General features: G+C 39.8%; 1 protein-coding gene across 31 annotated transcripts in view; it reads right to left on the reverse strand.

The window, feature by feature from the left end:
- The window catches only part of ALG9 (ALG9 alpha-1,2-mannosyltransferase), a 104,343-nt gene that overhangs the window by 37,381 nt on the left and 53,768 nt on the right, over positions 1-13,194 (reverse strand). For 30 of the 31 annotated variants that reach the window (XR_014814323.1, XR_014814328.1, XR_014814326.1 and 27 more), the window contains 1 exon segment: positions 1,582-1,712. Coding sequence is in view for 19 of the 31 variants with exons in the window: in XM_084974317.1 (XP_084830443.1) it covers positions 1,582-1,712 (131 nt within the window). In the remaining 12 variants the exon portion in view is untranslated. 31 annotated transcript variants of the gene reach the window in all.

Genomic DNA, 13,194 nt, shown 5'->3' on the forward strand with positions numbered 1-13,194 from the left:
GTTCCTGTCGTGGTGGAGTGGAAACAAATCCAACTAGGAACCATGAGGTTGCAGGTTTGATCCCTGGCTTCATTCGGTGGGTTAAGGATCCAGCGTTGCCGTGGGATGCGGTGTAGGTCACAGACATGGCTGGGATTTGGCATTGCTGTGGCTGTGATGTAGACCAGCAGCTGTAGCTCTGATTTGACCCTAGCCTGGGAACCTCCATATGCCATAGGTGTGGCCCTAAAAACGACAAAAGACAAGGAAAAAAAAAAAAGACAAAAAATAAAATAATAAAAGAGGAATAGTTTGGGGGTGATGAGAAAGTTTTGGCAACAGATAATGACAAATGGAACTCAACACAAAAAGGAAACGATAAATGTGCAACAAGATGAAAGGTGTTAGCTAATGCTACTGTGGTAATCACATTTTGACATGTAAGTGTATCAAACCAACAAGTTGTACACCTTAAACTTACACAGTGTTATATGTCAATCATATCCCAGCTGAAAAAAAACACAATGGTAATGGTTGCACAAGACTGTAAATTAATTAATGCCATTGAACTGTACACCTCAAATGGTTAAAACAGAAAATTTTATATCATATATATGCTACTATAATTTAAAAAAAAGAACAAAAAATCTTCTCTAGTCACATTTTCCTTGTACCCACCACCAACTAGAGCCCTATTTCTTTGCTCCTCTTTACAGCAAAACTCTTCAAAAGACTTGTCTGGATGTGCTTTCTCAAATTCTTGTCCTGCTATTGTTGCTGTGATCCCTATAATCTCTCTAGTCCCTATGCCCCCACCGCTCCACCCAAATTGCTTTTATCAGCTGCCAAATCCAGTGGACAGTTGTTACTTTTCATCTTACTTGATTTACCAGTAGGTTCTAATCACTTCCTCTTTCTGAAAACATTTTCTCCCCTGTTTCTGAGTCCCAAATCTGTCTCTTAAGCCCTGGTCCTCTACCTTCTGGTTCCTGCCTGACCTCTTGGATCCTGGGCTGGGCCCACCAGGTCTCCCTGGCCCTGCTTAATTTCAACTATCTGTCTACCTGGACCCCTACTCCATTTACAACCTGACCCCTCTAAGTTTCCCCCACTCATTACTCCTTCACCTAGGCCCTTCTGAAGAGGCCCGTCTGAAGAGCCAGCCAAGCCCTGGTCTATTGGGTCTCTCTACTTAAGATCTAGAAAGGCTTCACCCCATCTATAACTGAATCTTAAACTCAGAAATAATGGATATGAACTTCTAGCTCCACAAAGAACAAAGTCAATCTTCCTGACAGTTAAGAAAGCTGAGGCTGATTGCCAAAAATAATCAATGTCAAACACTTATTTGTGTTTTCTTCAGTGGATCTGTTTAGATTTTTCAAGTTGGATGATACCAGAATATATGTTGCATTCTAATGCCTAGAAAAGGACAGCACTCTTTTAGATTTCTCAGGAAACTGGACAAGAAGATGTTCAGGTCCAAATAAAAATAAAACATCTAGTAGAGTTAACCCAGGACTTAAAATTATTCAATGTGGATTCTAATTTTTGCTCTTACTAGTTAGTCCTGGTACATTTCTTAGGAGTAAAACCACATACCTAGAAGCATCAAGGAATGGTCTGTAGGCCAAGTTGATCCATTCTTCTCTATTGGACGAGTATTTTGGCTCCCGAGGTGTTTCTCTCATGGTGTCCAAATCCACTAAATAATGGCATTTACTGATGTCAATCTGCAATGGAGAAAGGCCAACTCTTCATCAGTAATTGTAAAAGTCCTTTCAGGGCAGTAAGACACATTCATTGTAATCCTGAGAATTCCCACAGGGCTTTAGAAGCACAAACATCTGAGTGCTTGAACAATGTCGCCAGAGCTCTCCACTCAGATAGTGTCGGGTGTTGGGGTGTTATTTAGGCTTCAGGGAGCAGGGGAGGGACAGGCACTCACCCAGCCAAATACACATGTAAGCTTTGGGAGTTCTGACTCTAGCCTCACAAACACTTCTGAAGCTAGCACGTGTCCATAATTTGCTCAAAAAACTTCCTTCTGCAATAGCTTGCTATTGCTGCCTTCCAACCTATCTCCTTTCATTACAGAAATTCAAAGGGCAGGACTGAACACAAATGCTAATGTGTGAGAGGCCCTGACTCTGCTGACAGAGAGCCTGTGAGCTTACCCCACACCCACAAGTGGTACAGAAACATCACGCACATCGCCTCCTTCCAAAATGACAAGAGACACAGAAACTGTCCTGCAGTAAAAGTTAAGTAAAATGGAGGTATAGGAACTACAAGAGTAGAGATTATGAAAACTATAGTAACTATTGGCAAAACTAGAGTCATTCAGTTGCTCACAAGAGGTATACACCAGAGCATCACCTGTACTCATAAAAGATTATTAATACATTTTATTTAAAACCATGTTGGTACCACTGCTTCTACAAAACTGATTAATTCAATAGAACGTGGTACAAAATCTGTAGGATACTTCCGCAGTTAAAAAAATCATTTTCGGAGTTCCCGTCATGGCTCAGTGGTTAACGAATCCAACTAGGAACCATGAGGTTGCGGGTTTGGTCCCTGCCCTGCTCAGAGGGTTAACGATCCGGCGTTGCCGTGAGCCGTGGTGTAGGTCACAGACGCGGCTCGGATCCCGCGTTGCTGTGGCTCTGGCGTAGGCCAGTGGCTACAGCTCCGATTCACCCCCTGGCCTAGGAACCTCCATATGCCGCGGGAGCGGCCCAAAAAATAGCAACAACAACAACAAAAGACAAAAAGACAAAAGACCCAAAAAAAAAAAAAAAAAACATTGTCAAACTCCAGGTTTTTTTCTGTTTGGGGTTTTTTTTTGGTTTGGTTTTGTTTTGTTCGTCTTTTTTTGTCTTTTTAGGGCCGCACCCACGGCATGTGGAGCTTGCCAGGCTAGGGGTCCAATCGGAGCTGTAGCCGCTGGCCTATGCCACAGCCACGCCAGATCCGAGCTGCATCTGCAACCTACACCACAGCTCACGGCAACTCTGGATCCTTACTTAACCCACTGAACAAGGCCAGGGATCTGACCTGCATCCTCATGGTTGCTAGTCAGATTTGTTTCCGCTGAGCCATGACAGGAACTCCTCAAACTATAGTTATATTCTTCCTCTCATCTCAAAGTCATCAGAATATTTATAGCCACAGGGGAAGTTTTATGCCTTTCTAATTAAAAATATATATAATACACACACCCCAATGTTCATAGCAGCACTATTCACTATAGCCAACATATGGAAGCAACATAAGTGTGTCCATCAATAGATGAATGGCTTAAGAAGATGGGGTATACATATACACAATGGAATATTACTCAGCCATAAAAAGGGGAATGAAATAATAGCATTTGCAGCAACATGGATAGACCTAGAGATTATCATACTAAGTGAAGTCAGTCAGAGAACGGCAAATATTATATCTTATATGCAAAAATCTAAAAAATAATACAAATGAATTTATTTACAAAACAGAAATAGACTCACAGACATAGAAAACAAACTTAGGTTTATCAAAGGGGAAAGGGTGCAGGAGGGATAATTAGGGGTATGGGATTAACAGATACACACTGCCATATATGAAATCGATAAAAAACAGGATTTAATGTATGGCACAGGGAATTATATGTAATATCTTATGATAACATAATGGAAAAGAATCTGAAAAAGAATACACACACACATATATATGAATCACTTTGCTGTACACCTGAAACTAACACAATATTATAAATTAACTATAGTTCAATTAAAAAAATACAAATATACAAGTTTCTATGAGGTTAAATAAAAGCCCAAAGATGAAAAACATCACTATGATACCATGACTTAAAATAAATATATTTTTTGGTCTTCTTCCAGGTCTTTGGCTCACAGCTTCCCCAAACCCTTGTAATTTCCTAAGTAATAAGAACAATTGGTGCATCTTTTGTTATAATATTTGGTCTCTTATCTTCAGTTCCTAAAATCCTTTGAAAGCCATTAATGGTGAAAGGAGTATCTTCTTTACTCATAACAAACCCCTTTCAACCATGGCTGAGCTTACGTTAATGAGGTGACTTTGGGAAATCTTCTAAAGATGGGGGGCGCGGGAGGTGTGCTGATCACCAGATGAACTAACCATGTGAATAGAAGGTTGGAGCTTCCAGTCCCAGGGGAGGGGTGAGGGGCTGGAGACTGAACTCAATCACCAAGGACCCATGATTTAATCAATCATGCCTGTACTGAAGCCTCCATAAAGCCCCAAAAGGACAGGTTCAGAAAGTTTCTGTCCGATGAATGGGTGGAGTTTCAGGAGGAGAGCTGCACCTGGAGAGGGCAGGAAGGTCCCTGCTCTTTCCTCATACCTTGCCCTATGCCTCTTTCCCACCTGGCTGTTCCTAAGTTATATCCTTGTATAATACACTGGTAATGTAGTAAGTAGAGTGTCTCTGTGTTTGATGCTCTAGCAAATTAATCAAACCCAAGGAGACGGTCGCAGGAACCTCTGCTTAAAATCCAATCAGTCAGAAGTACTGGGAACAACCTGGACTTACAACTGGCACTTGAAGTCCAAGGAGGGGATCGTGGCACCAATCTGCAGCAGGGCAGTCAGAAACAGGTACCAACTTGGACTTGAGACTGGCATCTCAAGTAGGCAGGGGAAGGGGGCTCCTAGGTCTGAGCCCTCAACCTGCAGAACCTGATGACATCTCCTTGTAGACATGTCAGAGCTGTGGGGAGTTGTCGGACACCTAGAGGGTGACTGAGAACTGTCATTACTGTGGGGAACTCCTTGCCATTAGAAATTGGGTCCCAGAGACTGAAATCCACTTGTGGCCAAGGAAAATATTTCATATTTCCTGTTAATACTGACATCACACAATAGCATAATAAGAAAATAATTAAATAAGTGCTTAATTGGCATTACTTTAATGTTTGACTTAGCTTTTGTCTCACTTTCTCTAATAAGCCAGCACAAAAGAGCTATAACTAGTCTGATTTTTTTTCAGACACAATTCTGATTATTTTATTGTTACACTGCAGGTTTTAGTACATGTTATATTATTGTATTGTACTACTTGGGATAAAACATTTTCAAAGATTTTTCTAATTGTCATAGTTACTTAGGAACTAACAATAATCTAGGTCATGAGTTGGCAAACTATGGCGTACATGCCAAGTTCAGCCGTAAATAAAGCTTTATTGGAATACAAAAAAAAAAAAAGAAATTGGGTCCCAGAACCCTCTTAATGACTAATGTAGTCTGCTAAAGAAAAGTAAATCTCAAGGGAAGGTAACCATTATTTTTCAGTGTTTTTTTTAACCTGCAACTATGTTACAGACATTATTTTTTTTAAATCATATATCAAGGCCTATAGGAGAATATTATAAATGAGGAAGCCAAGACTCAGAGGCAAATTATATAACTTCATTTTTTCAAGATCTATATTAAGCCCCCAGCATGTACTAGGCATTAATAAGTTAGAGCTAATGATACAGAACTAAATAGACAACACACAGATCTTGCCCTAAAAGGATTTAGAGTCCTAACTACAATCACATGAGTTTATGGGAGAGCCATACTTGGACCCAGGTCAGTGTGACTTCAGAAGTCACACGTCAAGACTGCCAAAAACACCAGAATCAGAGGCAAAGTGCTCACAGGAGCTCATCCAATTGTTTCTTAAAAATTAAAACCAGGAGTCCCTGCTATGGCTCAGTGGGTTAAGACTCTGAATGCAGTGGCTCAGGTTGCTGCAGAGATGTGGGTTCAATCCCTGGCCCAGTGCAGTGTGTTAAAGCATCCAGCATTGCCCCAGCTGCAGTGTGGGTCGCAGCAGTGGCTCTGGTTCAAGCCCTGGCTGGGTATTTCCACATGCTACAAGTGCAGACATTAAAAAAAAATTACAACCAAAAAGAATTGTCCTAGAAATGCCAGGTTTCAGCTAAGATAAAGACCATTTGGAACATTAAGATCTATAGCAAATTTTTTTTTTGTTTTTGTCTTTTCTGGGGCCACTCCTGCAGCATATGGAAGATCCCAGGCTAGGGGTGGAATCGGAGCTGTAGCCACCAGCCTACGCCAGAGCCACAGCAACGCTGAGCAAGGCCAGGGATCAAACCTGCAACCTCATGGATCCTAGTCAGATTCATTAACCACTGAGCCATGACGGGAACTCCAGCATATCTTATATTTAACGTGAAGGGTTAGAAGCTTTTCCTTTGGTGTCAGAAATAAGTTGAGGCTGCTTATTATCACTACTCTATTCAACACTGTACTTCATAGAGGTTCTATTCAGCAAGATAAGAGAAAGAAACGAATGGCAGAAGAAATGCAAAGAAACAAACAAAACTCATTTATTCATTATGATGATTGGTATATATAAAATTGGAAAGAATCAACATAATTTTTTGGAATTAAGGGAGTTTATCAAACTTTAGGCTATTTATAGACTGTAACATCAATATCATATATTCCTATAAAACAGCAGTAAACAACATTAAATTATCATATTATAAAAATGTATATTTTTTAAATTATATTATGAAAATATAATTTAGAAGGATTTGAAAACATGTGCCTTGGAATAAATCTGACAAAATATGGGAACATCCTCTAAAAAAAATTAGAATTTTATTGAAAGTCTATCAACTGATGAATTTATAATGAGGTATAGTTATATAATTAAAATGCGATATATACATGCAATGGAATATTATTCAGTCTTAAAAAGGATATACACTATACCACAGATGAACGTTGAAAATGTTATGCTAAGTGAAAGAAGTGAGACACAAAGACCATATTTTGTATGATTCCATTTATATGAAATGTCCAAAAGAGGCAAATCCATTAAGACAGAAAGCAGATTAGTGGTTGTTAAGGATTAGAGGAGTGACTACTTAATAGGTATAGGGAGGTATGGGGTTTTATTGGGCGGGTGATAAAACACTCTGAAATTAGATAGTGGTAGTAGGTGCATAACATTTATGAATGTTCTAAAAGCCACTGAAAAAGTTCTGGAGATAGAGAGTGGTGACAGTTGCACAACAATGTGAATGTTCTTAATGCAACTGAATTGCATGCCTAAAAATAATTAAAATGGCAAATTTGATGATAAAAAATTGTTGAAATGGTGAATTTTATTTCAAAAAATTTTCAATAAACAATAAAGTAGACCTTATTAAATGAGGAGAAAAACCTTATTTCTAGATTAAAGTCACTATTATAAAGATCAAAATTCTAAATAAACTAACTGATAGATTAAATACAATCTTAATAAAAATCCCAACAGACTTCTTTGAAGAAATTGATAAGCTGATTCTAAAATTGTGTATGGAGATGCAGAAGGACAAGGCACTCTTGGAAAAGAACAAGGTGAGGACTTACTACAAAGTTAGAATAATTAAAACAATGAGGTATTAGTACAGGAATAGGACAGAGCATTGAACAGAATAGAACAGATACAAGCACATATGGACCCTGATGTATGATAGAAGTGACACCTTAGAGCAGTGGGGAGAGGATGCTCTCTTCACCAACTAGCGATGGGACAAATTGGATAATCCACTGGGGGAAAAATGAAATCGAACCTCAATCTCACTCTGTACACAAAAATCAACTTCAGACGGATTCTAGAACTAAATATGAAACTCTTGCAAGATAAGATGGGAGACTAGAATCAAGATCTTATGTATGGCCAAAGCCCTTTTAGACAAGATACAAAAAGCATTAACTATAAAAGAAACGATGGATAAATTTGACTACATTAAACTTATTCTGTTCATTGATCTGTTCATCAAAGACACCATTAAGAGAGTGAAGAGACGAGTCACAGAATAGGAGAAGATTCCCCATATTCATATCTAGAATACATAAAGAACACCTGTTGATGACTATCCAACAGAAAAGTGGGCAAATGACTTGAATAGGTACTTCATAAAAAGAAATCTAAATGTCCAAAAAAAAAAAAAAAAAAAGAAAAAGTACTCAACCTTATTAGTATCTAAGGAAATGCAAATCAAAATCACAATGACAATTACAATACCAAATGCTGGCCTGAATATGGAGCAACTCTTACACACTGCTGGCAGGAGATTAAGTTGGTACACGATTTATAGAAAATTATTTGGCAGAATCTGCTAAAACTGAACATATGCATTTCCTATGATCCAACAATTCTACTCCTAGGTATCAGATTGAACCATATGGAATCATTAATATGTGAATGATCCACAAAAATGGTAATTTCACATGCTTTGAGCTAAGGTATATAAAACAGGAATGCACGCATCAATAGAAGAGTTCAGGAATGTTCAAGGTGGCATCATTTACAGCTGGCCCAGACTGGAAACAACCAAACAACCATCAACAGTAAAATAATAAACAGTGGTATAGTCATACAATGAAATACTATACCGTAATAAATGAGAATAAACTAGGAGTTTCCGTCGTGGCTCAGTGGTTAACGAATCTGACTAGGAGCCATGAGGTTACGGGTTTGATCCTTGGCCTCGCTCAGTGGCTCAGATCCCACGTTGCTGTGGCTGTAGCCAGCAGCTGTAGCTTCAATTAGACCCCTGCCTGGAAACCTCCATATGCCGTGGGTGCGGCCCTAGAGAAGACTAAATAAATAAATGAGAACAAACTATAGCTACACTCTACAGCACGTGATTATTACCAACAGAATGCTAAGTAAAAAGACAAAAACACATAATAAAAATGCAATATGATTCCAGGTATATTAACAAGTTTGTATTGCTCATAAATGCATATAAAAGTGGTAAATCTAAAGAGAAAAGCAAAAACATTGTTACCAAAAAAGTCACGGGACTCCTGCTGAAGGGGAGAGTGGGTAGTAATCAAAGGGAATTGCTGGGAGAGCTTCTGGGCGCTGGTAATGTTCTAGTATTTGATCCGGGTGATGATTACACGGGTATTTGCTATATTATTATATTATTAATTTACCATATGTTTAAGTTTTGTGCACATTTACACTTAAGGGTTATACATAATTGATGGTTTAAAAAAGTGCATATAAAAACAACTTGGTCATCTCTGGCTTACAATAAACTCTGTTCTTCCCCAAACTCTAACTCAAAGTAATGTTCTCATTCTCTCCCAGCATTATTTATATGTAAAAAAGACTTCAGTCTCACATCTGTCTCTACATATGGGCTATTCCTCCAGGGGAGAGAAAGCACACTGAGAATTGACGTCAGACCCAATTCCATTCCACATAACTCTCTAAAAATGATCCTTTGCATAAACACTCCAGGAAGCAGCCTTTTTGGTCTGAACACCCACTCTGTAGCTCCCAAGGATTTTAAAAACATGAACCAAGTTTTGAAAAACTTCACAAGTGCCATGCCTCTGTAATCAAATAAAACCAGCAAGGGGTAGAGATTCAAGGTCTCATGCTTAAACCTCCTCAGTCAGAGAGCTCTGAATATGACGTTTCAGTACTTGACCTCAGCCCGGCCTTTTCTGGCCAGGCACACTACAGGTCTCATTATCTAGATTTGCTGTTGGATACACAGTCTACCAGAGATACGGATAGTAACTAATTAATATCCAGTTACACCAGTCAGCTTTAGGGTTCACTCATCACACCATCCACATGCAAATTCCATTTAAAGTAAAATTTTTAGAAAGATACCATGACAAAATCATATTAATTGAAATACTAACCATTAAAAAAAGAAATTTAACCTCTTTTCATCCTTTCTGGGAAGCCAGCTGCTGAATATTCTTTTTTTCTAGGAATCAGTTACTGAACAACTAAAACACACAAGGACAAAGGTCTCCAGCAGAAAATGGTTAGTATGATCAAGGGCAGCTTCTCTAATCGGGAAGAAATAAGGCTGTTGAAAAAGGAACCCTAACAATCAGCAAAATAAAAAAGCAATCTATGGAAAGGGAAAAAGTATTTGCAAACCATATGTCTGATAAGGGGTTAATATCTAAAATTTATAAGGAACTCATACAACTCAACAGCAAAAAGCCATACAGCATGATTTAAAATGAGCAAAGGACCTGAAGAGACACTTTTCCAAATAAGACATACCTAAGGCCAACAGGTACATCTAAAGGTGCTCAGTATCACCAGTCATCAGGGAAATGCATATCAAAACTACAACAAGATTAACACTTCATGTGTGGCAGGGGATTTCAGCTATAGATGACTAAGTTTGGGGGATTTACTGTACAGCATGGTGACTAAAGTTAAGAGTACAGTGCTGTGGAGTTCCCATCGTGGCTCAGTGGTTAATGAATCCGACTAGGAACCATGAGGTTGTGGGTTCAATCCCTGGCCTTGCTCAGTGGGTTAAGGATCCAGCATTGCCATGAGCTGTGGTATAGGCCAGTGGCTACAGCTCTGATTCGACCCCTAGCCTGGGAACCTCCATGTGCTGCGGATGCGGCCCAAAAAAAAAAAAAAAAAAAAAAAAAAGATCTACCTTAAATATATAATGTTATTTCTCAATTATATCTCAATAAAGCTGTAAAAAATCTGTATTTAAATCAGAAGAAGAGCTCTAAGTCAGAGGCCTAGAACTGGGGAAAAGAAGGAACTGCAGTGAAGAATCAGCTTAGGTGAGATGGAGCTAAGGTAACTTGTGTTTTAATACCTACCGAGGTGGGAAGAAGCTTGGTATAGTCAAGTAACTGAAAGAAGGCCCATGTAACTAGACTACTGAGTGAGAGTTTTCCATGCCTACTGCCTAGAACACTCCCTTCTCCCACCTCATAAATTCTTACTCATCCTCTAAATTTCAGCTAAAAATGATTTCCTAGGAAAGACTTCACTGTCCACTTAAACTAGGACAGGTACCTAAATTACATGCTCTCATAGCAACCAGTACTTCTCCAGTAAAACACTGCACAATTATGAGTTCCCGTCGTAGCGCAGTGGTTAACGAATCCGACTAGGAACCATGAGGTTGCAGGTTCGTTCCCTGCCCTTGCTCAGTGGGTTAACGATCCAGAGTTGCTGTGAGCTGTGGTGTAGGTCGCAGATGCGGCTCGGATCCCGCGTTGCTGTGGCTCTGGCGTAGGCCGGCGGCTACAGCTCCGATTCAACCCCTAGCCTGGGAACCTCCATATGCCACAGGAGTGGCCCAAAGAAATAGCAAAAAGACAAAACAAAAAACAAAAAAAAAAACCACACTGCACAATTATAATGTATGAATCAATTGGAAAAACAGTAAATGCTATGGAAGCTGGGGTTGTATCGATCTCATTCACTCACGTATTCCAAAAACCTAGCATAGTACAAAGCACATAGTAGATGCTAAGTAAACATATATTTAACAAAGGTACACAAGACTGCATTTAAAAAGTCAAGTGAGGAGTTCCCGTCGTGGTGCAGCAGAAATGAATCCGACTAGGAACCATGAGGTTGCTCATCTATCCCTGGCCTCGCTCACTGGCTTAAGGATTCAGCGTTGCCATGAGCTGTGGTGTAGGTCACAGGTGCGGCTCTGATCTGGCGTTGATGTGGTTCTGGCGTAGGCCAGCAGCAACAGCTCCAACTGGACCCCTAGCCTGGGAACCTCCATATGCCACAGGTGTGGCCCTAAAAAGACAAAAGACAAAAAAAAAATTTTTTTTAATAAAAATAAAAAGCTCAAGTGAGATGAGGGAGGAAAAGGTGAAAGGGGAGGAAAAGGAAGAGAAGAAAGGAACAGAGAGGAGCAGAAGACCACAGCAAGCTTGGGAAGATGCCTAAAGTACTGGGCAACAAGAAAGTAGAAGAAGTAGGGATGGAAGGAACTATCAGAGAGGCTGCAGAAGGATCAAAGTACACAGTTTTTAAACTTGAGGAGAGAGGATTTCAAAAGCCACAGAAAGGCTGTGGAGGAGTCTGAAGACTGAGAAAAAATAACAACAGGAATGGGTTCAACAGTTGTACCAACAATAAATTTATCACAGCTTGGAATGTTATGTGGGGACAAGGAAAGAACTAACAGTCTAACCTCCTTTTCTAGGTGACCTTCCCGGCTGTCTATCCAGCTGCCTGAGCCAAGCCCCCCCAAGTCCTAAGACAGGAAGGATGTGAACTTGCATTCATACATCTATCAGCTGGAAATGACAATGACGCATGTAGCTTGTAAAAATAGAGATCTCTGGCAAGGGCCAACATGAAGTTCAGGGAACATCAGAGAGAAACTGTCTCCATATATAAAACAGATCTTATTTCTCAAATGTCACTGAAAACTCTCTGGTAAGAAAATGCAGTACGGAATCCTCTAAGAGTTGAAGGGGATAATGCGAAAGATCAATAGAAATTAATTGTCCTGTAACCTCCAAGGCAAGTGGGAGGGCTGAAGCTAAAAAAAAAAAAAACCAAAAAACAAAAAAAAAAAAACAAAACAAAAACAAAAAACATACAGCTGCTTTGCCTGGAGCTAAGTACAATTTGGTCACAGCTGAGACTACCGGACAGCAGCGATGGCTGACATATACTGTGAATTTAATACTTAACTTTTAAGCAGTAGACAGGATGTCTTCTTTCTTGCCACAACATGTAATAAATTTGGATTCATTATGTGTCCTCATGTCCCTCTGTGAGCAATTGTGGCGAGGCCCAGGAATTCTCAGAGCTGAGCCTTCTAAGCTCTGTGAAGGCGGAGACTGAGTCATCTCAAGCGCCACTGCAGCCCTGGTGCCTGGTCTGGTGCCTGGCACACAGCAAGCAGCCAACAAGTATTTGCCAAGGGAAACAATGGTCACCAGCTGCACCAGGATGCTGGGCAACTTGAAACACCGAAACTAAGACTAGCTACCTGTAAGTGCCAAGAATTCCTTCCCTTCCTTCTGAGCCTCAGCAGGACAATCTCTCTCCTCTAAAACATCATACAATAAGGATCAAATCATGATGGGATCCTACTGTACAGCACAGGGAAATGTGGGTGATTGCATCACTTTGTTGTACAATAGAACTTGACAAAACATTGTAAATCAACTATACTTTAATAATAATAATAATAGATCAAATCACACTGTGATAACTCTACTAAAAGCTCTCTATCAAAATGATTTCAAAGAGTTTCCACTGTGGCTCCATGGGTTAAGAATCCAACATAGTGTCCGTGAGGATGTGGGTTCAATCCCTAGCCTCACGGATTAAGGATCCCATGTTGCCACAAGTTGTGGTGTAGGCCAGTAGCTGCAGCTCTGATTCTACCCCTCACCTGGCAACCT

This window comes from Sus scrofa, chromosome 9 (genome assembly GCF_054392235.1).
Source record: "Sus scrofa isolate SSC_HxYL_T2T_F1_AM1 chromosome 9, Sscrofa_HxYL_maternal_Yorkshire_Landrace_v2.0, whole genome shotgun sequence".
Classification (NCBI taxonomy): domain Eukaryota; kingdom Metazoa; phylum Chordata; class Mammalia; order Artiodactyla; family Suidae; genus Sus; species Sus scrofa.